Consider the following 27617-nt stretch of genomic DNA (forward strand, 5'->3'; position numbering starts at 1 on the left):
ATGTCTGTGTATTCACATATGTGCTGTGGGTTTATGGCTCCTTAGACTGACCAATCGGACAAAAAGGAAAATAAGAAACTGGGTTCAGGCAAAACCACATGACTGAGTCAAGAGAACACATGGAAAGCCCTTAGCAGCTGGCATAAAAGCTGTGTTACTGCAAAGTGGCCTGGAAGGCAGGGCCAAGATACAGGGCACCAGGAGAACATCAGAAGAGACCATCAAAACAGGAGCCAGGCCCTGGGCTCCTACTTCCTGAACCAAAGAACAATGAGTAGAGCGAAGGACAAAGAATTCCCCAAGGGAGGATCCATTCAGACAACCATGAAAAAGCCAAAGGCACAGATGAAATATGACAAAATCTAACTGAACAAGGAGTTGAAGAAAGATGAAGGCCACTGGGTCACTTCCTCTGTGCGTCGATTCTCTGTCACCCCCTTGCCTTTGCTCCTCTCTCCTGATGTTCAGAGAGCCTGTGTTTCGTGAGGGGTGGGTTAGCTTTGCACACTTCTGCCTGACCTCCACCCCGGGCACTGTGAGTAGGGGAGGTCTTCGGGCTTGTGAAATGCCTTTGGCTTCAGAGACAGACACCAATGTACTCCCAGCGAGGTGGGAGGAGAAAAACACTCGAGAGGAAGGGGACTTTCTCAGTGAGAAAGCCTGGTCCAAAGCGGGGCCGAGGGAGACAGTCACAACTCTGTCTGCCTGCCTCCCCTCTTCCTCCCCGGGCATGGGACTGCAGCTGCCCTTGATCTTGAAGGATGATACATGTTTTTCCCTTTGTCCAAGCAACAGTTCTATTGTTAATCTCTCGTTTGGGGCCAGAGGCCGACATTAGGTGAGAAGTGGGGCTTCTCTTTGGATTCCCCCCTCTCTGACCTTGACTTCTGCCTTTGTGTCTTAGATCCATGCCAGTCCAACCCCTGTGAACACGGTGGGAACTGTATCATCAGAGGGGACACCTTCCATTGTAGCTGCCCAGCCCCCTTCTCAGGAAGTCGGTGTCAGAATGGTGAGCCCCTTTCTCTCTGTCCCCTCTGGGTTAAACGTGAAGCCCTTCAGCCTCCGTCTAAAGGCACTGGGAAAGCACTGGATGATCCTGGGGCAAAGGTTATAGTCGCATTTCTTTGATCAGGCATGGTGATGCCAGGTCTCTGTGTGAACACAGGTGGCATCTGTGTGTTCCTGCCGCCATACTGTGTCTTATGGGTCCATTCTGTAGAGAAACAAGCGGAGGCTAAGAGAGGGCAAGAGACGGCATCTACCCCAAATATGGCCCAAACTGAGAAATTTGCTTTTAGACAAACCACAGCAGAGGAATAGGATCCTCAAATGGTAAGACAGGAAGGTCTCAGGGCACATAGGGCCAGCGGGAGAGAGGGTAGGCAGAGGGCGTAGACCTGCCACTGGCCACACAGGTTAGAATGTAAGAAAAAATCAGAGATGCCAAGGGCCCTGGCTCCTGCCCTAGTTTCTTCCGTCCAATACCCTGCTGGCATCTGCATATAGAACCCTTTGTAGGGCTGTGCATCACTGAGAATAACGACACAGAAAGAAACCTTGTTTAGGCTAAGAAAGAAACCTTAGCCTTGAACAGCCTGGCACTTAAGACTGTGGACGAAGCCACAGACACAGTCTGCTGCTCCCACCTCCATAACTGGGGTAGGCATGTGCCCCGCTAGGTCAAACGTGCACCGCCTGATGCCCTACCCTCATTCTCTTCTTTTCTGTTTATCTTGTGCAGCCCGGAACAAGTGCAAGGACAACCCGTGTGTCCATGGTGAATGCCTCATTACCCAGAAGCCTCCGTACTATCGCTGTGCCTGCAAACACCCCTACACAGGGCCAGACTGCTCCCAGGGTAGGTGGCAGAGGCTCTCTTCTCCGCAGATTGCTTTCTTTGCTCTAGCGTGTGCCCATGGCGACTGCATCTTACTGTGTGGAAGTGGGTGGAAGTGGAGCTGGGTTTTGTGACACTCAAGACAGTCCTCTTAATTATGATTTTAAAACATGTAACCTTCCTTGGAGAACTCAGGGAGAATTAACTAATATATGTACACACACACACACACACACAGTCACCTTGGAAGTTGGTTCCTCCAGGAACCTGGCTCTGATCTATTCCTGAGATGGGCTGTGTGTGGGAGTAACAGTGAGTCTCTGCTGTGGGTAGGGCACCATCCCAAGGGATTTACTCCTCAATGCAAGGAAGAAATTGGTAGGTGAAGAACCCGCAACTCGAGAAGTTAACTTGTCCGTGGTCACACAGCTCTCAAGGTCCACAGACAACTTTCTATCTAGCTCAGACTATTTGAAAACTTCTACATCAGTCTATACTTTTGGCTAGTCCTTACTTGGTGACCAATGTACACATCTTTTTATTTGAGGGGATGGGGTTGTTTATTGATTTTCTTTTTCTCTTTAGTGTGGCCACCATCCATACGACACATCCGTATTAGTTTAAGTTCTGCAGGTTTCATTGGCGTTTGCTAATGTGTCAATGATCTGTCTTTGCCCTGTGGTGTCCTATCATTTTAGAGAGGATGACCCCAGAAAACTACCACCATCATGGGGTACTGTACCTTCTCCTAATGTGTCCTCTGGGCCCCGCTTCTTGTCTTCACAGTTCTTCCGGCATGCAGACCAAATCCCTGCCAGAATGGTGGCGTCTGCTCCCGTCACAGACGGAGGTCCAGGTTTAGCTGTGCCTGTCCAGACCAGTACAGGGGGAGATTCTGTGAAATAGGTATGGATCTCCACTACCACATCATCAAAACTCTGGGAGAAGTGAAACCTCTGGAGCCCTTTTCTCTTCAAGTGTCTCATAAACACACGGTTCGAGTTCCCCAAGCTCTACCCCTCCTTACTCCTCCAACCTCGGAGCACTGAGCTTGTTCACCTTTCTGCCTAGAAGATGAAGCTCAGGGGTGCGGTTCAGGCAAATCAACCTTCTGCCCTGACCGCATCAGGGCCTTTTCTACTCCCCCCACCCCCACCTAGTCATTTTGTAAATACCTACCTCCTCAACGGGGTAGTTCACATTTTTAATTCAGGTTGAGTGTGGAACATTCTGGAGCTTTGTGATAAAACCTAAAGACAATACACAGTTAGGCCCAGCCCCGTGACCTAGTTCGTATCCCCCTGCCAACCATTATTGAGGGCAATGTGTCCATGACTGGCAGTTCTCATAGGCGGCCTGCTCTCTCCGAGGTCCGGACGACTGTTATGTCGGTGATGGCTACTCTTACCGAGGCAAAGTGAGTAGGACAGTCAACCAGAGCCCATGCCTTTACTGGAATTCCCACCTCCTCTTGCAGGAGAATTACAACATGTTTATGGAGGACGCTGAGACCCACGGGATTGCAGATCACAACTTTTGCAGGTACAGATTGCTGTCTCCCGTAGGTCCTATTTTGCTTGCTTGATTTTGAAACAGATTGCAAGTCAGCAGTTTTTCTGAAGAGATTATCCTACTCGGGATAGGTATGGTTACACTGATGTTACAGCTACAGAGGAAGGAAGGGAGGAAGGGAGGGAGGGAGGGAGGCTCCCCAGGGAGTCTCAGGGGCTCACATACATCAAAGTTCACTTCTTACTGATGCTACACATGTGTGTTTTTGTGGCTGTGGGGGAATTTAACTCCGCAGAGTTTTACAAATACCCAGGAAGGCCGGGCGGTGGTGGCGCACGCCTTTAATCCCAGCACTCGGGAGGCAGAGGCAGGCGGATCTCTGTGAGTTCGAGACCAGCCTGGTCTACAAGAGCTAGTTCCAGGACAGGCTCCAAAACCACAGAGAAACCCTGTCTCGAAAAACCAAAAAACAACAACAACAACAAAAAAATACCCAGGAAGGGTAAAAAGAGAAAAACAAGGCTTTAAAAAAATGTCAACCAAAAGCTAAAAAGTGACATATAATTGCCCGTGTGAATTTTGTGGCAGAGGTAGTCACATGGGTCACATAATGTCAAGAGGAAGGCTGAGGAGCAAACGAAGTCTGGGGACCATTATGATTCCCGCCACAGATGGCCATGTGCTCTTTAGTAAGGATGGCGTGATGACCCTTCCTGGGGATGGACTTTTCCAGTCTTCTGTTTCTGAGTCACACTGCTCATCTCCTTGTTCTGTTTTTTTGTTCTGCCAAGCTCAATGACTTAGGTGATTTGCCTATGGAAAGTGAGGATATTTTGTTTGTCTTGAACTGACTCCAAAACAAGAGTCTCTTCCTTGTACACAACTTCTTCTTCTATTCTCCTCGTGCCCCCCTGAGAGCCGCCTTCTTGGGTGTAATCTTCATGGGGAAACCTTGTGACCGCTTCTAAAAGGATTCTCATGCCTGTGACTCAGAGGTTGGGTCAGGATTCCAGCTCTCATCCTGTCTCTCAGTCTGCAATCCTTTTCTAAACATGTAGAGTAGAGATCGTCAGTAGGAATCTCACTTCTCCCACGAAAGGTTGTGGGTGTCCCATGGTCCAGCCAAAGTTTGGAAACTGCTTCCTGGTCCTTGGGATACTCGTCTGGAAGTTAGGAGTTTGCCAAAATTCTGTGACCACACTTGTATGCCAAGGTTTGCTAACCTATTAGAGGATTCAAATGAAGAATGATAGCTTGGCAGTGTGGGGATTGGCATCCTCTGATCTGGGGTGCTTCCATCATGTCTAGGCTTCCAAGCTTGGATGGTCAGTCACTTTGATTTTGTGTTTTAGAAACCCGGATGGAGACCACAAGCCTTGGTGCTTTGTTAAGGTTAACAGTGAAAAGGTGAAATGGGAATACTGTGACGTCACAGTCTGTCCCACCCCAGGTAAGTCTGTGGCTCTCAGAGGGACCTGGGGAGAAGAGGTGCCATTTCCTGCACTTGACCACGCCTACTCTACACATCCCGTGACCCTGGCTTTACAAACTCTGCCCACTCCTCTATAGCCCTCATAATGATGAGCTAGCCTAGACACCTCTATCATCTCAGGTTAGCTCTAAAACTTCCTTTCCCAACCCCCGGCCAGTGTCCTTGACATCATGTACTATTGACCACTTACTGTGTGTCAGGGAGTAAAATAGCCATCAGCGCTTGGGTCCTCATGGCCTCTCGGGATGACATTGGTCTGAGGTCCAGCTTTTTATTCTTCCCGACAGTCTTCGCTGGCCCACCTCTGCACCCACATCTGAAAGAACATGCCCCAGTCTATCTGACCTATGGGATTCTCTCCCCGATTTGCACAGTGACATTGTTCCTCGGGTATTGTCTGCAATACTCCACGTCATTTCTGCTTCTGTCTGTTTCTAACCATTCTTTGAGACCTCACCCAAGCCCCTCTTCCTCTGAAAAGTCCTCTAGATCTCTTGACTCAGGTGTTATATCTCCATCTGAGCAACCTCCAGGGACAGAACAAGGTCACAGACTCATAACCCTTACCACAGCTTTATGGGTAAACCTCTTATTCCCCTATTCTACTAAAAAAATAAAGCCTCATAACATCATAATGCATTAGGGATGACATATTATGCATGCTGCATGAGAGATTTGTTTACTTAGTGTATAGGTTTGTAGATCCTAGGAGTCGTGAACTTCAAAATATGAAAATAAAAGCAACATCTTTATCATGAGTGCTATGAATTTGCTTCATATTAACTAAGTTATCCAACAAACCTCAGTCACTCACCAAACAAGATACTGAAGGCGTTCAGTCTCTTGGCTCTGGATGCTTGGTCAGCTTGTAGTGAGAGTCATAACTCCAGCTCTGACCTCTGAAGGAACAGAGGAGGCTGGTTTGATCATTTATCTTTATCTACCCCATAGTTACTCCTAACCCAGATGCAAGCCTTCAGGAGCCTGCGATGGAGGTGCCAGGATTCAACTCCTGCGGGAAGACGGAGACAGCTGAGCGCGTTGTCAAGCGTATCTACGGGGGCTTTAAGAGCACAGCGGGCAAGCACCCGTGGCAGGTGTCCCTGCAGACCTCACTGCCGCTGACCACCTCCATGCCCCAAGGCCACTTCTGTGGGGGTTCCCTGATTCACCCCTGCTGGGTGCTCACTGCAGCCCACTGCACTGAGTAGGTACCCACTAGGAAGGAGGAGGGGCATGACTGGGGAGCAAGCTGGCTCTCTTCCCAGTAAGTGGTGTCTTGGAAGTGTCGGCATGAGTGAGGGTAAATGCACCAGAGGGAGAAAGACAGAGCCTTCACTGAGTGGAGCTATAGCAACCATGGCTGCCAAAGCTGCTCCGCGTACTTGACCATACACAGCTAGCTACCAAGAGAGCTTAATTGAGATGTCCCTGGGGCCCTCAGCACAGAGACCTTTCCATGAAGGAAGTATTTGGTAAGTGTCCGTGGAAGAAAAGACACTGGCATTCCCCTTTTGTGAAGGGGACATGGGGCTTAGGAAAGTTGAATGTCTAATCTAAAGTCTCAGGAAAAGAAGGCCAATGAGTGGAATTGGACACAGGTCTGTCTGCTTCCTGAGCCTCTATAGTCCACCTGAATAAGGCAAAAAAAAAGCCTATTTTCAATGACCCTTCTGGTCATGCATCCTCATCTATACTTCTGGTGACTTCCAGGAGCTGAGATACTATCTCCTGTTCCAGATTCCCTAAGTCCATGATCAGGCCTGGTCTCACGAACCCTGCCTTGAGAAGCAGCCTGCATATCTTCTAGTCTACCTTGTCCTCTTGGGGTCTAGCGTGCTCCCCGAGAGAAGTCATGCATATACACACTAGTGCCCGCCCACGATTGCAGCAGATTTAATCAAGGCTTCCACAGCTTTTAGTCAAGCCCAGAGAGAGAAGGGAGGTCTCCCAGGAAAAGTGAGATTAAGTGTGTGTGTGTGTGTGTGTGTGTGTGTGTGTGTGTGTGTGTGTAGCTAGAGTTTCTCCATAGTGATTCTTATTAATTAGGAAGGCTCGGCCAATAGATAAGACTTGTTTTTAGCTAGCCCTCATAACATAAATTAACCCATTTCCATTCATCCATGTGCTGCCCCGAAGCTTAGTTACCCATCTGTGTACTTTCCAGACTGCTTCTTCCATGTCTGGTTGGCGACTCCTCTGACTCCGCCCTTCTTCCTCCCATCATTCTCTCTGCCCCAAAAATCCTGCCTAGCTACTGGCCGTTTAGCTTTTTATTATTATTATTATTAAATCAATCACAGTGACATCTATTCACACAAGGTAAAGGGATATTCCGCAAGTGTTTGTCTGGACTATCCGTCCACTGATGGAGAAGTTCCCTCATGTTGTCTTATTTGTACCCAAGCAGAGTTTTTGGGAGGAGGTAAAGAACTGCAGACAAGGATGCTGAAGGTCAGGGCTTCACCAAGGTCACATGACTTCCTAGGAGTGGAGCTCTGCCTCCGACAACCCGGGGCAATTTTCCTACCATCTTATTTTACTCCATAGCATAAGCACCAGGCATCTAAAAGTCGTGCTAGGGGACCAGGACCTGAAGAAGACAGAATCTCATGAGCAGACCTTTATGGTGGAAAAGATACTGAAGTACAGCCGGTACAATGAGAAAGATGATATTCCCCACAATGACATCGGCAAGTATCCCCTGAGTCTCCTGTGGGCTTCTCCACTGGTAGAAATCTGGGGTTTGGTTACAAAATGCTCCCATGATCCTTCTTATCCCTTAGGGAATCCCGTAAGCTATATCATTTATTTCCCAGCCTTTTATGTCTAGGGAGTGTATGATAGCATTGTTGATAATGGTAAAACTTTTCAATTGAAGGCTAGAGGTATAGAAAATGTTGTATTGTGAAAACAGCACGCAGCTTTGGATCCCAGCTCTCTTATTGGCTAGGATTCAGGTCATCTGCCTGAACCTTCTTTTCTGTTCCGTAAATGGGGGTGCTATCCCAGCTTTCAGATGACTGTGTTGTGACACGGTGCATATGCACACATGTATGGTACCTGGTAGGTGTGTGCGTGCAGAGGCAGTCAGTTTGGGGCTGTTGGATGCTCAGTGCTGTGCCCTTGCCCCCACACACTATGAGGCTTTCTCTTTCCCACTCTCCCTCCTTTATGGGTAGCCCCCTTCCGTACAGCCTGCTTCTGAAAAATGAATTTGGAATGATTTTGAATCCTATTAGCTTTTTTAAATGTTGATATTCTTTCAGTGTTTCCCTAGCCCTCTCTGGATGTTTAAAACATGAAATAGGGATGAAAATGTTTTTCAGTCATGGGAGGGGCAGTGTGGCTAGCTAACTCGTCTTCCAAAGCAAAATGAAACCAATACTTCTCTCTCCTCCCTTCCTCCCCCCTCTTCCTTCTCCCTACTCCTCCCTCATCTTTCAGCTTTGCTCAAGTTAAAGCCAGTGGATGGTCACTGTGCTCTGGAATCCAAATACGTGAAGACCGTATGTCTGCCCAACGACCCCTTTCCCTCTGGGACTGAGTGCCACATCTCCGGCTGGGGAGTAACGGAAACAGGTGAGTCTGGTGATGTACCTTCCACACACCGGGGAGAGCTACACCATCCTGAGAATAAAGGACCGATGTCATTTGCCCTCTTTGCTCTTGAAACAAATTCAAAGTGCTCCATCAAAGAATGCATCCGCCTCATTGTTCAGACTCTAGTTGAATGTAACCATTTGCATGGAACTTTCCCTGTGAGCCTCTCATCGCCATAGTGGTCTCTGGCCTCCTGATCTAGATGTGTGACCTTTCTCAAGCACTCATTGTACACCAGAGAAGACCTCTCTCCTTCTCCAAGAAAACTGCAAAGATGCTGGGTGCACAGCATATGTGGGCACGTGTGGTACCTGGTAGGATGCTGGGTGCACACCATGTGTGGGCACTGTGGTACTGGGCAGGATGCTGGGTGCACAGCATATATGGGCATGTGTGGTACCGGGTAGGATGCTGGGTGCACAGCATATGTGGGCATGTGTGGTACCTGGTAGGATGCTGGGTAAAGACCATGTGTGGGCACGTGTGGTACTGGGCAGGATGCTGGGTACACAGCATATATGGGCATGTGTGGTACCTGGTAGGATGCTGGGTGCACAGCATATGTGGGCACGTGTGGTACCAGGTAGGATGCTGGGTGCAGACCATGTGTGGGCACTGTGGTACCAGGTAGGATGCTGGGTGCAGACCATGTGTGGGCACTGTGGTACGTGGGAGGTGCTCAGGGGCAGAGATGATGCTGTTTAAAGCTACTGGCCTTGAACAGCTCTTCAGTGTTGGGTATTCTTCCACAAGATTCTTGGTTCTGTTTCTCAAGCGGCTCAGTTTTACTTTGTCAGTTGTCATTTTTACCCCCAGAGCTTGGATCATGCACACCATATATCTTGAATACAAAGAAGTTCAGGAGAGTATTTTCAAGTCATTACCAAATACTCAAAATATGTCACCCCCTACTAATAATGTACTTAATAACGGACAGCAAAAATCACTTTGAGTAGGCTTAGAGTCCCGCAGAAGGAAATAGAATGCATGTATGCATTTGCCAGAGGCCTTGGGGAAAGAAAATCTCTGCCTAATTGGACTTAAGGTCAACCAAAAAAGTTTCTGCAGCTCTTTGTTGTAGTCTGTCTAAGCTTTTCCTCTTCGGCTCTCCTTAACGGGCCTGCTCAGCGGAAGATGTCTTAGTTGAGAGTCCTATAGGGCCTCAGATTAGAACGCCTTTGTTTTCCACAAATAGTCCTTAGACTATGTTCAAAGTCAAAGATGCTCTGAGAGATTGCCTTATCTTTGAAAAGGGGGTATCTTCTCTGGGAAGCAGACAACCTAATATGTCAGGGAGCTTCATGTGGATGCATCTGTTCTATGCACGCATGAATCTATCTGTCTGTCCATCTGCCCCCATCTGTCCATGCATCCATGAAACTGCCCTTGCATTGATCCATCTATTTCTTCAGAACCTACTGTGTATTATGTGTTAGCCTTCTGCCAGATGCAGGAAATTAAAGATGATTACAAACCATGCACATTTTCCAGAATTTATGATCTAGTTGAGAAGATAAAGAACAGAACAAATCATTTGTTCAGCTGTGATCAGAATGGCTTTGAAAGTCTGCACGAGCTTGGGGTGAGGAGGATGCAGGATGCTGGTGTTGGAAGGTGGGCTGTTTCTTCCCATCCTCCATAAAAAATACCTTTCTCCCCCAACTGAGAGCTGGTGGCTTCTTCTTACTAAGGTGACTTCTAGTGAAGTGGGTATCACTGCAGTCTTCATAGTAGCATGGTAGTGAACGTTTTCTTCCCACAGGAGAAGGGTCCCGCCAGCTCCTGGATGCTAAAGTCAAGCTGATCACTAACACTTTGTGTAACTCCCGCCGACTCTATGACAATACAATAGACGACAGTATGGTCTGTGCTGGGAACCTCCAGAAGCCTGGATCAGACACCTGCCAGGTCAGAGACTCCACGGGTTCCTCGAAGGGAGGGGCGTTCTGAATATCAAGCTGAGAAAAGAGGCCTACTATAGCTCTGGGGTGGGAACCGGGGTCAACGGGCCAGCAGCTTCTGTGTTAAGACAGGTGGGCAGACCTGTCTGAGCCTACATCAAGCTAGGAGAGCTAACAGTGTGGCATGTTTCTGAATTGCCTGGTTGAGCTCTCACAACATCCTCTGAAGGGGATACCAGCATCACACAGTACAGAGGCTTGGGCACATTATCAAGGCCAATAGCAGCAGTGTGTTAAGCAGTGGGACCGGAACTAGAACAACCCAGGTGTGTGGAACACCAAAGCCTGTACTTTGTTCCACCTTGATAACGGCGTACCCCCAGATTCTGGGATCTATGGAGATTCGGTGGTGCTCCTAGAGAAGGAGAAGGTGGGGATTCCACCAACTCTATGCTAAGGGGACTTCAGGTCCCTGCCCCAAATCAAAGCCCATATTCTGTGTAGTTCAGGGATCCTGTTCCATGAAATACAACCTTCCTAGGTGCCAAGGATGAGCTTGGTTTAGGCTTCCTGCTCATTCTTCCACACTGCCCAGCTCCCCTCAGAGACCCAGCATGGCCATGTCCTGATCCTGCACCACAATGAAGCCTTCCTACAAAGGGACCCAGGATAACTAGCGAATCCAGAGCCATTGGGTTGGGAAACTGGAAGCCCCAGAGTCTGAGGCTCGTGATGACCCTCTGTTCCTCTGGGGGGCAGGGCATGAGAAGCCACAAACTCCAGATGGAAAAGAGCAAGTAGGTGTGGTTTTCCCTAAGCTCTTGGAAGATGGGTGGGACCACCGGCTACTCAGTCCTCTAGCTAACTCAAGGGCTATCACTGAAAGGTTTGAGGCCACTTTCTGACCTTGATCGATGTGACCATAAGATCACAAGGTAGTGACCGTGATTAGGTTATAAGAGCAAAGTCATGTGATAAAAGTTGTTAGGTGCCAGGATGAAGCCAGCTGGTTTCCTTGCTGCCTTTCTCCTGCCCACCTCTATACTGGTCCAAGCACTTCACACAGAATCTTCACTGCTCCTCTCAGGAGCAAAGTTCCTCTGTGATCATCCACAGCTCACCACTGAAAAAGCAAGGTCACTGGTCGCTGGCCAACAAGCAGTAGGTTGCCATATCGACTGCCTCTGAGTCTCTGTCCTCCTCCTTACGTGTGGGTCTGTCCAAACACACTATTGCCCACCTTGGTCGGATGCTTGATGTTGGGGACACTGATAATGGAGCCATTAGAACTGAAAGTCAGGGAGCATTCCTTGCCCGCAGCACTGTGGCTGCAGCCCTGGGCTTCAAACTTTTTCCAAACTTGGCAACTGAAGCTTGTATCAGCTTTCCTCCTGTTGGAGCTATACATCATAGGACATCAGGAAGAGCTTTGGAACCACTTTCCAGAGAAGCCCAAGGTAGCTGGCAGCAACTTCATTCCATCACCCCCTTGTAGGCAGTTTGGGACATCTCAGAATCTAGTTGTCAAGGCTGACAGACCTCCTGTGCTTCTCCCCTCAGGGTGACTCTGGGGGCCCTCTGACCTGTGAAAAGGACGGCACTTACTTCGTCTATGGGATCGTGAGCTGGGGCCAAGAATGCGGGAAGAAGCCAGGCGTCTACACTCAAGTCACCAAATTTCTGAATTGGATCAAAAACACCATCCAAAAGGAGGCTGGCTTCTGAGCTGCTGTCTTCGGACCCTCGAAGCCCCTTTTCTTTAGCACTAGACAAAAGGGGCTTCCTGGGCAGCTAGAGATGTTCTTTTGATTCCAGAAGACCAGGTAGCTGAAGGGCCACGCTCTGGACAGAGACACTGCTGCCCAGCCTGGGCCTTTCTGGGCAGGTATGTGCACCATTTCATGAGGCCCACTCTGTCCCCTCCTCCTGGGAACCAACAAGAACTATGCCTGCTTTTGCTCCCCTTCTGACAAATACACCTTCTAGAAAAGTGGAATACACTGAGACTGTCTTCACCGTGGACACCACAAATATGAGCTTACTGAAATCCCGCCCCCCCCCCACCGGATGTCACCTGGACTCTTTCACCTTGGTCCACACCATCAAGGTCCAGCACAAAACTAGCCAGTCTCACCCAGTCATCCGAGAGAAACCCCCAAACACAAGCTCCATTGTTTGCTTTCAGAGTTGTTGTTTTAATAAAGGCAGATGTGAGAAGGAGGAGAGGATGCCATTGTTTAACAATTTGTGCAGACTGAAGCCACAGGGGCATGCCTCTGGCATGCAACCCTCAGTGGCAGATGCAGGTGGAGGCGGCTGGCTCACATCAGCGGAGTCTTCCTCCTGTTAATATGCAGAATCTCCAAGGCATCTGGGTTCACCTCCCGGCTCTGATGATCTCCATGCCCCACTTCCTCTGGTCCCCCCTGCAGAAATCACACACAGCCCCCTGAGTGCACATGACGCTCCCACAAGCCGTGCTAAGATGCCCGGCCAACATCCAACGCGTTCACCTCCCCTTCTTTGTCCTCTCTTCCACCCTGCCCAAGAAAGAGGACCCTCAAGGCAAAGATGAGAAAGAAGCAAAGCCTGTGTCTCATTTAGATGTGGTGTCTCTTTTCTGAACAAAGCGGGGTTCAAAACGCAGACTGTTGGAGCCAGAGAGTCCCTGACCCTTTCCGTGCGTGTAACGAGCAAGCACTCAGCACAGCCTGGGCTGCCCTGGCCCGGGATTGATGTCGCCCTGGTAGGTTTGCCTCTGCAGAACTAATGGCTGTGACTTCAGAGGAAGCCTGCGGGAAGTTTAACCCATGTGTCATCCGCCCGGTCATCTCAGACCCATGAAATTAGGCGCCTTGTTCAGCTGCCTTTCACGCTTCTTTAGAACTGGCTGACCTTTGCCCAAAAATAAACTTTGAAAAGCAACAATGAGTTTGTATTTCCCGTGTTCTGACAAGGCAGGGTGCAGTTTGTTGCTTGTTACTCACATGAGCCCCCCGGAGACCCAGGCCCCTCCTGTTGGCCAGTTCTGCAGCCCGACGAGCCATTTCCACTTTGTAGGAGCCGGGAGGGGTCCAGCCGACACCTCGAGTCAGGTTCAAGTCAGATTTGTATTTGACCTTGGGGGAAGGAAGAAGCAGGAGGAATAGTCAATGGGGACTGGGGGATTGACCACTGAGAGAGAGCATCTAAAATGCAGCAAGATGTGAACCACATTGACATCATTAGTGTCAAGACAAAGAGCAGTCACGTGATGCACAGAGGACCTGGTGTACGATGAGCCTGGCTGCCATGCAGCCACTCCTGGAATCTTCCCATTTAAATGGTGGGAGCTGCAGTGGGGCAAAGTAGACTGGGGACACCTGGCTCATGTCTAAGTTCCTATCCTAACATGCTCTGTGCCCTTAGGAAACTCCCCTTCCCTCTCTGCGCTTTGGTTGCTTACCAGAGAAAGAATAAAATCGGATTAAGTAATTCTTTAGACACCACGGAAAAAGTAGAGCAGAGCCACTAAGGGCCTGAGCTTTCAGACTGGGCATTTGCTAAGTGGGAGATCACTTGCCTAGCATGCATAAGGCCCTGGGTTCCATCACTGGTGCAAAGAAACAAAGAGAGGGGAGAAGAAGGAAGAAGAAAGGGAGGGAGGGAGGCAGAGAGGGATGGAAGGAGGGAGGAAAAGAGGAAGGGAGGAAGGGATGGAGGGAAGAAGAGATGGAGGGATGGAGATATGGAGGGAGGGATGAAGGGCTGAGGGAGGGAGGAAAAAGAGGGATGGACGGACGGAGGGAGGAAAGGATGGAGGGAATGGATGGAGGGATGGAGAGATGGAGGGAGGGAGAAAAAGAGGGACGAAGGGAGGGAGGAAGAGAGGGAGGTATGGAGGAAGAGAGAGAGGAATGGAGGGAGGGAGGGATGAAGGGAGGGAGGAAGAGAGGAAGGGAGGGAGGGAAGGATGGAGGGAGGGAACCAAGGAAAGGGGAAAGAAGCTGAGCTTTCACACCAGGCCTGCCACTTATTTTCCATGCAATCTTAGGTAGTTTGACTCTTCTGTATTTTGGGTCCTTTATCTGTTAAGTAAGGCAATACCAGGCTGGTGTGGCAGCAGTGGGAGTAGCTGTCACTGCGCCTTCCCGGCTGGCCCCCCCAGAAGCTAACAGGAATGCGTGGGGGTGGCTCACATCACTCTGCAGTTGATGGGCCTTCCGGGCATGCTTCAGACCCAGCTGCTCCGGGTCGCTGGTGTGCTGGGGCAGCGGCTGCCTGTAGTGTACATCACTGGCCAGCTGCTGGCTCCTTTTGGCCTGGAGGAAGCCAGGTTGGTCAGTGCGGCTGTGGAACTGGGAACAACCCTTGGCCAAGCCCTTCTTGTACTCATTATCACTCTGGAGCTTGCCAACATGGAGGAAATGCCTCATCCTTGGGTCGTCATTGACGCTGCGGTACCCAATCTGTAGGCCCCGGTCTCTCAGGAAAGCCTCTTTGTACCGGAACTGCAAGGCAGAGAAGCAGAGAGAGGTGATGGGGATGCCCCTCCCCATCAAAGCCAGCCTCCCCAGAGGGGCTAGGCCCTGGGACTTCAGCAGGAAACTCAACAGTGGGTAAGGGTAGAAACTTTGGAGTCAAGTAAACCCAGTGGCATAGCCTTGGACCAGCTGTGGGACCTCTGAACATCCGACAGAGCAGGAGAATGAATCTCTACCCCATGGGGGATTGAGAGAAGCCAATGATACAGGACTGGAATTCAACGGATGCCCACTGACAACATCCATTCACATGGCTGCTGTAACATCCAATAGGAATGGAACTGGGCCATTCTTCCTCCTCTCCTCTGCAGCACGCAGGGACCTAGTCTGATGCGTCTCAAATTATTTAAAGTGAAGCATTTAGTTCATTTTACATAGTTACATTTCTTCTTACTTTTACCTTGTGCGTATGTGTACGAACACATGTAAGCGTTCTTGTGTGTATGTGTGGGAACTTGTGTGTGTGTCATAGTGCACTTATGGAGGACAGAGGACGACACTGAATGTCTGTCTGTCTTGGCCTTCTACCCTATTGAGATGGAGTCTCATGTTAGCCACTGCAGACGCCAGGCTAGCTGGCTATTGAGCTTCTAGGGGATCCTCCTAGCCCTGTTTCCTATCTTACCATAGGAGAGCTGCAGTCACAGATGCATGCCACCACATCTGGCTTTACATGAGATCTACAAGTCTGAATGTAAGTCCTCATGCTTGCACAGAAGCAATTTCATAAAAGGTTCTTCACTACAAACTAAGCAGCCACGCATAGCCCACAGGTTCCTTGGCTTCTAGGTGCTCCAACTATCAACTCCTGAGTGCCTCTCCTAAAATACATATATTTTTAAAAAGCCTTCTTTTTTTCTGACCACGATCCTAACCACCAGGCCTGTGTTCACTTCCCTTTGAAACATGATTCTGTTTTTGTGTGGGAAAGGGCAGTCTGATGGTCCAGGAGGCTGGGCTGTGCCTTCCAGCCCACTTGGGTAACCAGTGAGAACCCTTTCAGCAGAACAGTTTAGCGTCTTACATCACTGGCGATATCCCTGGACGCCTTGGCAGTCTGGAAAGGGATGGCATCCAGCCTGAAGTCATAGCCACCGGCCCGGTTCTGCTCCCAGGAGTTTCTGTAGACTTTCTGGTTGAGAGAACAAAGTGCTCATGAACAAGGAGCAACCATTGCCTGCATGCTATTTGGTCTCAGCAGGAATTATGTTCCAGGGATGTCTGAGCTCATGGCTCCTTATGATGCTGGGGGACGCTCCCACACTAAGGATAATGGAACTGGTCGTAAACGACTTCTGCTCTTCAGGAGTCGTGGTCCATGAGTCTAGCTTACTTGCTGTATCCCGCCATTCCCGGAGGCCCTGCACCATCCTTCCTGTGTCCGCTTCTCCTCTCTGAGTCTCAGCTTTCAGCCTCTCGACTGAACCCAGAACCTGAAGCTCCGGCATGCCAAAAGTGCTCTTCTCTGGGTCTTGTCAGCCAGGGGGCTTGCTCGTTCTGCTGACTCCCCGAGGTTGGGGATGCCTCACCCCATCGCTAGGAGAAACGCTGAACCACACACACACTCCAAAGACTTGCAGCGCCTTCACCTGCCTGGGTACCTGACCCACACACTTTCCGTCTTCCTCGCTTATTTCCCCCTCCCTATTTAAGTTGATCCACTCCCCTCTGGGGGTCTGTAATCATATCCTCTCAGTTCTTATGCCACATCACCTATGGAGGCACCAAAATCTTCTGTGCCTTCATGTAGCTAACTATTTCTTTCCAAGATAAGGCAATTCCTCCAGGAGAGGAGTCCTCGGGAGACCCCTGAAGATGCTCTCCTTGGATGCCTTAGAGACGCAGGACAGCAGGAGAGTCATGGCACCAAGGGATAACAAAATGACAACCCAGACTGTGGTGGCTGCTGGCTCATTCTGAGAGCTGCAGCAGGTCAAGGGCCCCTTAAGAACCTTCCTTTGGTTGCCTGGAAATGGAGGTCAGGACTGGATCTCTGTTCTGCAGAGGTTTGAAGAATTGAGCAGAGGCAGATGAAAAGCAAAGTGCTCCTCTGGCTTTTGTTCTGTGCTCCGCCCTGGAAGGGGACCGTGGAGTGCCTGGGCCATGCAGGCTAGACCTACTCACCTATGTGTGTGACTGCATCGGCTATGTTATCATAGCTACCTTCACCATGACCTCCAACCTCAACAACCAACACACAAGCCAAACGCACAAGGCCCAAGAAACTCAGGCCCAACCAAGCCTTGCATGGGAAACCAACTAACTACTGTGTCACAGCCAGTGCCAAAGGCTTAGATGTACTGGGTCTCTATCTAGTCTAACAGTGAGGACTGGAAGGCATTCAAGAGATGGAAGAATCACACAAGAACCCATCAACAACCCCTCTTAGCTGTCTGCTTCCTGTTTTGGTGGCTTCCAAAGGCATCTGAGTAGGAAATGGAGATGACAACCCTAAACACTCTCTATGGGGGGACCCAGTACCTTCTTAGTAAAAGCTCTACCCCAGATCTGGGGCAGTTAAAGACACCAAACTTTCCACAGACTTCAAGTCCAACCCCAGAGCACATGGGTGGCCTATCTATGCACCTCAGCCCTGAGCCTGGGTAACTCGGGGGCACCTGTAGAGACAGTGGCCTGAACTGGGGTTGTCTCCAGTGTGCCAGCTCTCTCTCTCCTGGTGCCACCCCCCACTCTGCTTGCGGACGGCGGCTTCCTCCCGTGTTTTCTAGGCTGCTGAGGTTTCTGCTTTGCTGCTGGCATTCTTTAGATTCCGCGGACACTTTGATTTGGAACCCTGGGCATCCCTCTTCTTGATCACAGTTTTGTCCTCGTCCTCACACATTAGAGTCATTTTATTTCAGGTTATTTCGGTTGCCTTGCACATCTCAATGGCTTTCTTTGCTCAGGAAGGTCACTTTGCCCCCACGTCCTCCTCACAGAACACTCGATCCGATTGTGCACATTTCCCTCGCCCCCCCCCCCCCCCGCCTGCAGAAGTGCTCTTTCAAATGAGGTTCGTGAGTTCTCCACACCCTGTGAGCCCCGGGGGCCAATTTCAGCTTCGGGACTCTGCAGGCTGTCCCCCCACCTTGTGAGAGGACCACACTTCAGTTACCAGCCTGGGGTGGCCGTGCTCCTTAAGCGGGGACCCTCATGAGCCAGCAGTGGCGCTGCCTCTGGGCTGTGGTCCTCGGAGAGTTACTCCAGTGGAGCCCTGGCCTCCCCATCCTTGGGAATTAATGAGCTGGACCTTCTGTACCAGCTCTGTAGAGGGGGCGGTCCAGCTTCCCCAGATGGAGGCCAGCCCACCAGAGCTGCCGTTCTAAAATTATCCCTCGCTCATCCCTCAGAAGCATCAAATGCTTGTAATAACTCCTATTTACAAAGCAGGAGAGCATTGGCCGTGCGGGATCCCACAGGGCTTTACAACAGCAACAAACTAATACACACGCTAACTAGAAGGCGCCTCTCTGCAACCCCTGCAAGGCAGACACCTCTGGGGTGAGCAGCAGCAGCTGCTGATCCACACGCAGCCCCAGGACACAATGGCCAGGCCAGGGAAGGAAGAATGGCTGGACTCTAGGAGGCCACTCGCTGCCCCAGGCTGACACACTCAGCCTGTGTTATTCCAATCTGACAGCGTCTTTTGATTGCAACGCTTCTCTACCTGTTATCTGGGGATCATAGCGCTGCTGGCTGAGCGGCTGCCTATTCTATTACAACCAGGGGCCTCCAACCCCTGCCAACAACAAGCCCGAGTTTAGGAAACAGTGTCTTGGTTATGTACGCAAAGGGCACACATCCAGGGGAAGCTGGAGTGTTGGCAGGCACGGCTCCGTGCACAAAGGAGCCAGCTACATTGAGAACATCTTTTCAAACTGCGGAGCGAGATGGTGTCATCCCATCTCCTCAGTCATGCTTCTCTGGACGGCTAAAGAAAGATGTCCAAGGAATCACAGAACAGGTTTGTCTACATCTAGCAGAGCCTGGGGACCATACCCCTGACCATGAGAAGCCACATAACCGAGGTCTTCAGAGCCCAGCCTAGAATCGGAATGTCAAAGCTACAAGAGACTTCCATTTAGCTCAGCTCCATTTCTACTCATTTTACAGGTAAGGAACCTGATAGGATTCACACAGCAGTTTGTCCTGCTCTCGGTCCTGGGTTCTTTTACTTTCATGCCCTCCTTCTTAGGACTTAATAATAATAATAATAACAACCAGTAAAATCAATTCAAGCAGGCACACGTCACACAAGCCCTACTTACGTCACTCAGGTACATGGCATTCAACCGTGCTCGGGTGAAATCCGGATGGTCTGGAATGGGGGTGTACCTGTGCAGGGAGTCTGCATCCCCTGACCTGTACAGGCGCTGTGGGGGAGACAGACCAACGGTCAGGGCAGAGCCTAGGTACAGTCACACTTGGTAAAAGTTCAAGAGAAAAATGTTTGATGGCCTATCCTGCCCTCCCCTTTGCCACAGGAAGTGGGATTCAGTGCTACTCTTGCAAACAATCCTTCTAGAAGCGTCTGGTGAGTAGAAGGTCCCTATGCGGCCAGGGTCATGTATGGTGAACATTGTTAAAATATTTGCCATGATCTGCTCCAAATGGACCATAAACCAACTCCCTGGCAGGCCATGCCTGTGTAGTGTACTCTGCCTGAAACGGGTGTCAGACCCTCTGCAAGCCAACGAATGTGATCACTGGTAACAAGAGAGTACTCCCAGGCCTCTGAGGCTCGGCTGGTCAACATGAACAGAAGTAATTAAAAACAAACGGGCCTTTTTTATTTTAAAATTTATTAAATGTCTTTGTGCTTAAAACCTTAAGGTTTTCATGGTTGACCCAAATCACACAAAGACACAAATTTTAACATTAATGTTTTGTCTAGGTTTTCCTTTTTAGAGCAGTGCTGCCAACAACTTCAAGAAGCGCTTGGATCCCATCTATTCCTGCAGGTGTAGACGCTCTGTTCCCATCAGTTCTCAAATCCACTCAGGCTTTGAAAATGAGAACTACTCAAGGCAGCATTTGGGCTGTGGGAGGAAGGGGCAGTCCTCTAACTGCACAGAGAATGGAAACCCTTGACAGTTTGGGGGAGGGGGACATGCAGCCTCCTGTCCCCTGAACGAGGAAACAGGCAGCAAAGGCAGAAGGAAGCTTTGAACAAAACCAGTCTTTTTTTTTTCTCCTCTAGCGGGGTTAAATTAAGCCTTTTAATTCCATTGCATACATGAGCAATTAAGGTGTATCTGATTTCATGTTTGGTGAGAGAACATCAGTAATGCTAGGTATCATTGCGATGATAACTCGAACCACACAGTTTGAAAAGATTTGTAGAGGACTCTGTGTTCCTGGCATTTGCTTCAAGCTTTCTTTGCCTTTACTTATTCAACCCTCTTTAAATTCATTAGACTGTGTAAGGAAGGGTTGCCCTCAGCATTCTCCCACCCGCTCCCCCCTTCAAATGAGAGTGAGGTGAGAAGAGATGAGCAACAGGCCCACATCACCCAAATGGCTCGCACCCCATCAAGCACCAAGCCACAGCATCCCATCCTCTACCCAGGGTTAGAGGAAGAACCCACCTCATTGCAGTGCAAATAGCTGTTCTTGGCATGAAGAAGGTCTGGAGAATCTACCACTGTGGTGAACTTGATACTGTCTGGTTTTTCACGGTACTTGGTCTATAAAGGAAAAGATTGCCCTGATGCATGGTTAAACGTCACTTCCATCTTTAATCCTGGCTTCTTGGGACCAAATGCCCATATGACAATGGTGTATCAGAAGACAAGCCACTCTGCTTGATAGGAACCTAACAGTCAAGAGCATGGGAAGGACTGAAAGCCTGTGGCAGACATTAGTTTCTTAAAGAAGGATTCTTGACTGTCAAGAGAAGTGTTACAATCCAAGGAGTCTTGCTTAGACACTCCCCAAGCACATTCTGTTAGTAGAAAATCAAAGCTGGCAGTATCTCTCTCAAGGACATTGAAGGACAGAGGTCCCCAGCTATCAATCAGTCAGTATTATAGCCCTGTGTAACTTTTAATACCCTCAGAAGCCACATGACCTCTGGATACTGGACCAAACTCAGTGGGTAAATATAGATTTTCTGAATTGCCAATGAAGACAGTGGCGCACTCAGATGATAACTGGTCATAATGTATCTGATAAGAAGCTCCTAATGGTTCTAATGCCTTCAACTCCTTGACAGTTGAAGAATTAGTAGCAGGGAAATAACATTGTTTTAGGTTTGGATTGCAAATAGTTCCAGAAAAAGAAAATGCTTGGAGTCCATCAAGGCTTGGGTTCATCTTGGCATGATCTCCACTGTGCAAAGAAGTTCTCTGTTCAAAAGGAACTGCTCAGGCTGCCCACGTCACTCGGGAGGTCGGGCTGCTGGTACCTCGCTGATAAGCTCTCCAGCCTTCTTGGCACTCTCCATCTGAGGAGATCTCAGAGCCAGCCATCCTGTGCCCTTCATCCCCATCAAGTCTGACCTGTAGCGAAACTGCAGACAGAAAGTGGAGAGCTTCTGTCAGGACAGTGCCCAGCACCCTGAGGACATTTCCGCAAGGCCCTTGCTTTGTAATAAGAATAATAACAATAAAGAATAATAAATCATGCTTTATCCCAACAGTTCGGTGACTCCACTGAGAGACGATCCTAAGTCCAAATGTTTTGAGTTTGCACATTTTCCGTGTATAAAGTAACAGGATACAAGAAAGGTACAAGACGTTAGCATGGCTCGAAGCTGACAGCGGTGATGTCCATGGACAAGCATTTAAAGAAAGAGCTATGTGCTCAAATCCAAGGATCAACCAGGATTATTTGGGTTCACTCTGCAAGTGAGGCAATCTACCACCTGCCAAACAAAAATGATCTACACACTGTTCAGCTGATCAAAGGGGTTTAAGCCCCGGATCGAAGCTGCTATGACTCAAAGTAAATTTCTTTACCAAAGTGCAACTCAGCCTCTCTGTCACCTTTGAAGGTCAAGAAGATCCTCGTGAAAATCTTAAGAGTCCCTATGGACAAGAGACCATTAGATTTCTGTTCCTCGGACAGTGGCCACCGAGTTTAAGAACTAAAGCAGATCTAAACATGATGAGCTATCAATGAGTAAGTCCTTTTAATCCTGTGGTGCCTCAGTTTACTCCCCAGCCTCCAGTGGCAACTCAGTATGATTTGCTTATATTGCAAAACCAGGCAAAGCCTTATCCTCTCTCTCTCTCTCCACTGTAAGGGCTTAGAAGATTAGGCCAGCGGCACCATTCCCAGGAGGAAATAAACAGGAGCATTACAACAGTGGCTCTGATTGGAGCCCCTAAACTGTCAAATCTAATCAGGAGCCCTTGATCTGTCTACATTGCCTACAATGACACTGTCACCCGGTCACCTTTCTTCTCCTCTTTATGGAAATTTGGTATTTTTAAAGGTGGAAAAAGCCTCTCTAAGGAAATCTGAAATTTGGATCTAAACGGAGTTGATGGCATTTCTCTAATTTAGATATAAGCCCTGCTGTAACGCAAAACACCGCTCCGGATGCCAGCCTCTCGGCCTTTTTAGTTCTCTTTCATTTCAGGCTCCACAGCTCTTCTCACAGCGGGCCTCAAAGCCGGCCCGTTTCTGATCTACTGTCTGCCGGTTAATGCCCCTGTGCCAATTCCACACTGCTTTCTGACTGGTGAAGGGAGGCATCAGTCGGGCTCGGGAGCAGGTTTCTAAACCCCATGTCAGTAAGATCGCTTTTCATACCGTGTCTTTTCAGTCTACACCAGCAAGGCTTTTGCCTTCCGCTCCGATAAAGAGCAGCGAAAATTGGATAAATTTCTAAGTTGGAGAGAATAGTCCTACAGGGCCTCTTCACAGCCGTGTCCTGCTCCTTTCATGAGCCAGATGGGGTGGGGGCACTCTTTCAACTTGTCTTTTGTTGGGCCAAACAGTACGATTACAGGTAAGTAAGGAAGCAAGATGTAGGTCCCCAAAGATCCGGCTGTGCCTCTGACTCTGATAAACACATCATCTATTGACATCTCTCCCCAGCCCAGCGTTGACTATTCACACAAACCCCAAAAACAACACACCTGCCCTAGACCTCACCATCAAAGGAGGGAGAGAGGAGGGGAGCTGAGGAAAGTCAGCAATCCAAAGACGGCTTCAGAAAACAAACCTAAGAATAAACCTTCGCAAACTGCCCGCCCCAATCTGACCCGTCCAAATGGCAGATTCTGCTTTTCCTTATACTAACGTTGGAGCCCACTTGAGGATTTGTGGTTGTGACTTTGTAAGCACCCTTATTTTGGAGCAATCTCTTGCCAAGTGATGAGTGTGGATACCATATAAGCAACTATACCCAGGCAGTACCAGGAGGAAGGGTGTATTTGTCACTATATAAGAAATAGCATCCCCACTGGCTGTGAGGGATGTTTTATTATCTCAGTGCACACCCATTTTGTCTTGTAAAGGAGGGGTTCTTGTTCTCACCCACAGAATAGCTTTACTGATCAAATGATGTTTTGGACATTGAGATGAGCTATGGGCTTCTGGGCTCTGGGTACGTGACACTGGAAGGCATCAAGAATACAGACTAGAGTGTCTGAGTCATAATACAGTCGCCTACAGAAGCCCAAGAGACTGGACCAAGGGTCAGGACACCAGAAGACCTGCCCCGTCTCTTTTTAGTTCTAGGGTCTTGAGAAAGTCATTTCTCTGCCAGGTTGTGACCCAAGGTCTATGACTTAGATGATGAGGATCTCACATCTGCATCTGTAAAAGTAAGAGTGATACTTATACCTATCTTTATATAAAATGAGATCATGCAAAGTATTCACACTAATACCTAGCCCAGGAAGTAGGGGTTCTTACCACACCACACTGGGAAAGGGTGGGGCACAGTACGTTTCAAGACCTTTTACAGTCCTGCTATGACATCATGCAGGAGCAGAGAACAATAGACTCATAAAAGACCAAACAGTCTCTGGAGGTCACTGCCATGTGTTCATGATGGATGCCCCCAGGCCAGCATGCATCTCAAGGGACCTTCAAATGAAAGCAGAACTTGACATGACACCAGCAATCATGGCCTTAGAGAGGTTAGCCTAAGTGGGGAGTGTCTCTCAGACCTTCTGGTACATCCTAATGCTTTCTTCCTGGCCAGGGCAGGGAAACACAGGGGAAGTAGTGCAACCAATGAACTTTTGTTGAGGTGCTAGGGTGGCCCTGCAGTTAAGAGCACTTGCTGCTCCTACAGAGGACCATACCTCAGTGTGAAAGAGAGCTGAAGTTCGGGCTTCATGCATCTCACCAATCATAGGCTAAAAGCAGTGCATGGGGATCACAAGGTCAAGTGAAACTGAAGCAATCATTTCTTAGTCTTCATAACTGTAAATCAGATCCTGTTTTTAATTTTTAACATATAGTTGCCAGCTACCATTTCTCCCTTTGAGAGTATGTTCTCGATAGTTTTTAAATGTTAAACTTTTTCTTTCTTTTCAAAAATAACAGTAGCATAAATCATAGCTTTAGGTGGTATTAGTTTTTTTTTTCTTTTCTCTTTCCTTGGTAATGTAAAAGTTGGCATTATGCTGACCCTATTGTTAAGAGAAAATTTCCCTTGACTCTCAAAAGTCTGAGATCATGGGCCAGATCAAACCTTGCTGCTTTTCTGTTTCTGGGATGTAGTCCAAGAAATAAAATAACTACTCAGGGTCACCTAGCCAGCTAAGGGCAGAGCTAGGTGAACATCCACCTTCTGGCTCAGCAACACAGTGTGATGAATCATTCATTAATAAGGTCATTATTATAGCAGTCAATAACCATTTGTGTGTGATACCCTGCTCATTGCCATATATGATTGAACTAAGAGCAGACACCTCAGAGAGAGACACCATGCCTCGCTCCCGGGCAGACACACGCGATGAAGCAAGCCGCCAGGTTAGACATGCTGAATCTTGCCCGGTAAGACCGGTGCTCACAGATTATTAGAGATGGGTTGATCGGGATGTGAGAATTAGCCTGTCAGGGCTAGAGCTAAAGGGCCAAGCAGTGTTTAAATGAATACAGTTTGTGTGTTGTTATTTTGGACATAAGCTAGCCAGGCGGCTGGGGTGTTGGGGACGCAGCCCCGCCACTCGTATTACTACACACTTCTCTGAGGGCAGCCAGAACTGGGGACTCGGTGGGGGACATAGGAAAGCAGCTGTCTCTTCGAGGACTCTGTGGGCCAGGCTTCAAGCTAAGCATTTTATATAGAGCAGTTCTCAGCTAAAAACTGGTTTCTCAACCCAAGTTAACTTCACTTCCCCAGGGACGTGTGGAAATGCCTGGAGACACCTTTCTACTTTGGTAATATAAGCTTGAGACCTAGGGTGCCGCTAAGTGTCCCGCAGCACTCAGAACACACTTCCACCATTCGGCCCAAGATCTCCCAAAGGTATGCAGATGTGACAAGGGCTAACCAACAGCTACAGTCTAAACTGGGAGTCGTTTCTTCTTAGCGTTGTCATAGGGCGCAGAAAGATGACGGGTGGCATTATGCCCACCACTCTGTGTGTCCTACACACCCATCACATATGGTGACTTCACTATTGTCACCAAGTCCAAGATTGGGTAAGGATGAAGGACCTGTGCAAGCTCGCATGGCCAGTGTGGGGGAGTTGGATGTGCACCTCAGAGATGAGGCCCAGAGCCTTTCTACATGACATGGGGTAGAACTGTTTCTAACCCACCCTGCCCCGGCTCATCCCACCCCTGCCCTGGCTCGTCCTTGCTCTTGACTAGAGCAAGCTCTCTCCTTTGAGAGCCTTTGGGTCTACACCTGTTGACCCAAGTTCACTACTGCGTTAAGATCCTCCAAGAGAGCAGGAGTTTGGAGAGTAGAATGTGAGCCCACCTTACCAAGCCCACCCACCAGCTGTCCCCGCCCAGAGCTGCAGCAAAGGCAAAGATGTCAGTCAGTATCAGCCATGGCTGCATTACCGTAGCCCTTCAGCCCATCTGTAGGCCAATGCTCTCTGCTCCATCCCCTGAGACCTGGTCATTCATCCACATCGTGTGTGTGTGTGTGTGTGTGTGTGTGTGTGTGTGTGTGTGTGTGTGTGGTGTTCATAGTGTATACATACATGTTCACATCACAAGTGTGTGTGGCATGCACATGTGTATGCACATGTACAAGCCTGCGGTTGGCATTGGGCATGTCCTGCAATCAATCTGCACTTTATTGATTGAGGCAGGGTTCCACACGGAACCTGAAGTTTGCTGATTCCTGGCTAAGCCAAGCTATCCAGCTTGATCTGGAGACTCCTGCCTCTAATATCTAAGTGCTGGCTTTTATGTGGGACTTGAGGGTCTAAACTCTGGTCCTCTCACTTCTATGCCAAGTGCTTTGGTAGCTGCGCCATCTCCCCAGCTTTACTCACGGGTTCTGTTTGCCACCACCCATGCCACGACTGTTCCTGCTCATGGCTTTGTCTCGGAACTTACTGTCCTATTTGTATAGATTTCTCTATCCCCTTCCCTCCCCTCCTTTAGGCCTTTGTTCAGATGTTGCCGTTCCACAGAGAACTAGAGATGCCCTGTTGTAAATGGCACATAAGCTGGGTGGTGGCGCATGTGGGTACCACCGTAACCAGAGCACTTCACAAGTTGAGGCAGAAGCAGCCCACATCTGAGGCCATCCTGGGCTATATAGCAAGTCCCTGCCCCCCAAAAATCCCCTGAAAGATTGCATATATGCATAAACACACACACACAGACACACACACCTTCCCACCCCACTTCTGTGTTCTACTTATCTCCCTAGCAGGTATCACCATCCGAGATATAAGGTATTGGCCCATATCAATCACCATTAGTCTTCCCCAAGGCAGTGGAAGTTCCACAAGCACAGGAGATATTTTTTACTCTTTTCCTGAAAACTGCATTCTCCCGGAAGGAGAGAAGAATTGAAGGGAGGAGAGGAAAAGAGAGAAGAGGACAGGACAGTGTATGGGAGGGGAAGTCAGAAACTCAGAGCAGATATTCAGGTGAAGAGAGACGAAAAACAATATAAGCCAGCAATGTGCTGGCCATATAGTAGCTGCTCAATAAATGTCAGCTGAGGAAATAATCCCCACCTGGAGGATAGGCCAAACAGGATGGAGAGGGTTCAAAAGGTCAAAGATGAACCCCAGGTATAGTGCAACAAAGGTGGGAGTGTCAACACTGTGTAAGCCCTACCTCACTCTGTAGGGCATGGGCTTTCTTGGCCCAGGCCATCTTCAGATCCTCCGGCAGAGCAGTGAACTCATGGCACTGTGTCCGGTAGTCATGGTCACTGGCCAGGGCCTGGGCCTTCCTGGCGTGGACCAGGTGCACCATATCCATGGGCAGGTGGCACTGGGCTTGGCTTTGGGCCGCCTCCTTCTTGTACTGATTCTCGCTCTGCAGCTGGCCCATCCGCTGGCAGTGCTGTAGCCTTGGGTCATCGCTCGCACTGCGGACCCCAATGAGCCGTCCCCGCTCCTTCACAAAGTCATGCCTATAGAGAAACTAGAAGGGACAGCCAGCTGGTCAGGGGCCAGCATGCAGCTAGCACGTACTCACCTCTCAACGGGACATAAGCATGTGTGTCTGCTTGGTTAACTTTATCATGGGCCAAGGGGAGGGAGCACCTCTTATGATCCAGGTAGTCGTGACTCTAAGAGCTATCACAGGCATTTGGCCCGAAGCATGCCTCCCTCCCTCCCTTCCTTCTTTTCTCCCTC

General features: G+C 49.2%; 2 protein-coding genes across 10 annotated transcripts in view; one reads left to right on the forward strand and one right to left on the reverse strand.

Moving 5' to 3' along the window:
• The window catches only part of Habp2 (hyaluronan binding protein 2), a 32815-nt gene extending 20250 nt beyond the window's left edge, over positions 1 to 12565 (forward strand). For both annotated transcript variants that reach the window (XM_075974493.1, XM_075974494.1), the window contains 10 exons: positions 905 to 1012; positions 1745 to 1861; positions 2627 to 2746; positions 3211 to 3382; positions 4705 to 4802; positions 5796 to 6051; positions 7395 to 7537; positions 8292 to 8426; positions 10210 to 10355; positions 11909 to 12565. In XM_075974493.1, coding sequence (XP_075830608.1) covers positions 905 to 1012; positions 1745 to 1861; positions 2627 to 2746; positions 3211 to 3382; positions 4705 to 4802; positions 5796 to 6051; positions 7395 to 7537; positions 8292 to 8426; positions 10210 to 10355; positions 11909 to 12073 — 1460 coding nt within the window. In that variant the 3' untranslated portion in view covers positions 12074 to 12565. The remainder of the gene's footprint in view (positions 1 to 904; positions 1013 to 1744; positions 1862 to 2626; positions 2747 to 3210; positions 3383 to 4704; positions 4803 to 5795; positions 6052 to 7394; positions 7538 to 8291; positions 8427 to 10209; positions 10356 to 11908) is intronic.
• Positions 12516 to 27617, reverse strand: part of Nrap (nebulin related anchoring protein) — a 72196-nt gene continuing 57094 nt past the window's right edge. For 5 of the 8 annotated variants that reach the window (XM_075974490.1, XM_075974486.1, XM_075974487.1 and 2 more), the window contains 8 exons: positions 27091 to 27402; positions 21278 to 21382; positions 20460 to 20558; positions 19140 to 19244; positions 15896 to 16003; positions 14527 to 14838; positions 13336 to 13467; positions 12516 to 12774 (listed from right to left, as the gene is read on the reverse strand). In XM_075974490.1, the coding sequence (XP_075830605.1) occupies positions 12670 to 12774; positions 13336 to 13467; positions 14527 to 14838; positions 15896 to 16003; positions 19140 to 19244; positions 20460 to 20558; positions 21278 to 21382; positions 27091 to 27402 (1278 nt within the window). In that variant the 3' untranslated portion in view covers positions 12516 to 12669. The remainder of the gene's footprint in view (positions 12775 to 13335; positions 13468 to 14526; positions 14839 to 15895; positions 16004 to 19139; positions 19245 to 20459; positions 20559 to 21277; positions 21383 to 27090; positions 27403 to 27617) is intronic. The other 3 variants (XM_075974492.1, XM_075974491.1, XM_075974489.1) reach the window with 1 other exon arrangement.

This window comes from Microtus pennsylvanicus, chromosome 5 (genome assembly GCF_037038515.1).
Source record: "Microtus pennsylvanicus isolate mMicPen1 chromosome 5, mMicPen1.hap1, whole genome shotgun sequence".
NCBI classification, from domain to species: Eukaryota; Metazoa; Chordata; class Mammalia; order Rodentia; family Cricetidae; genus Microtus; species Microtus pennsylvanicus.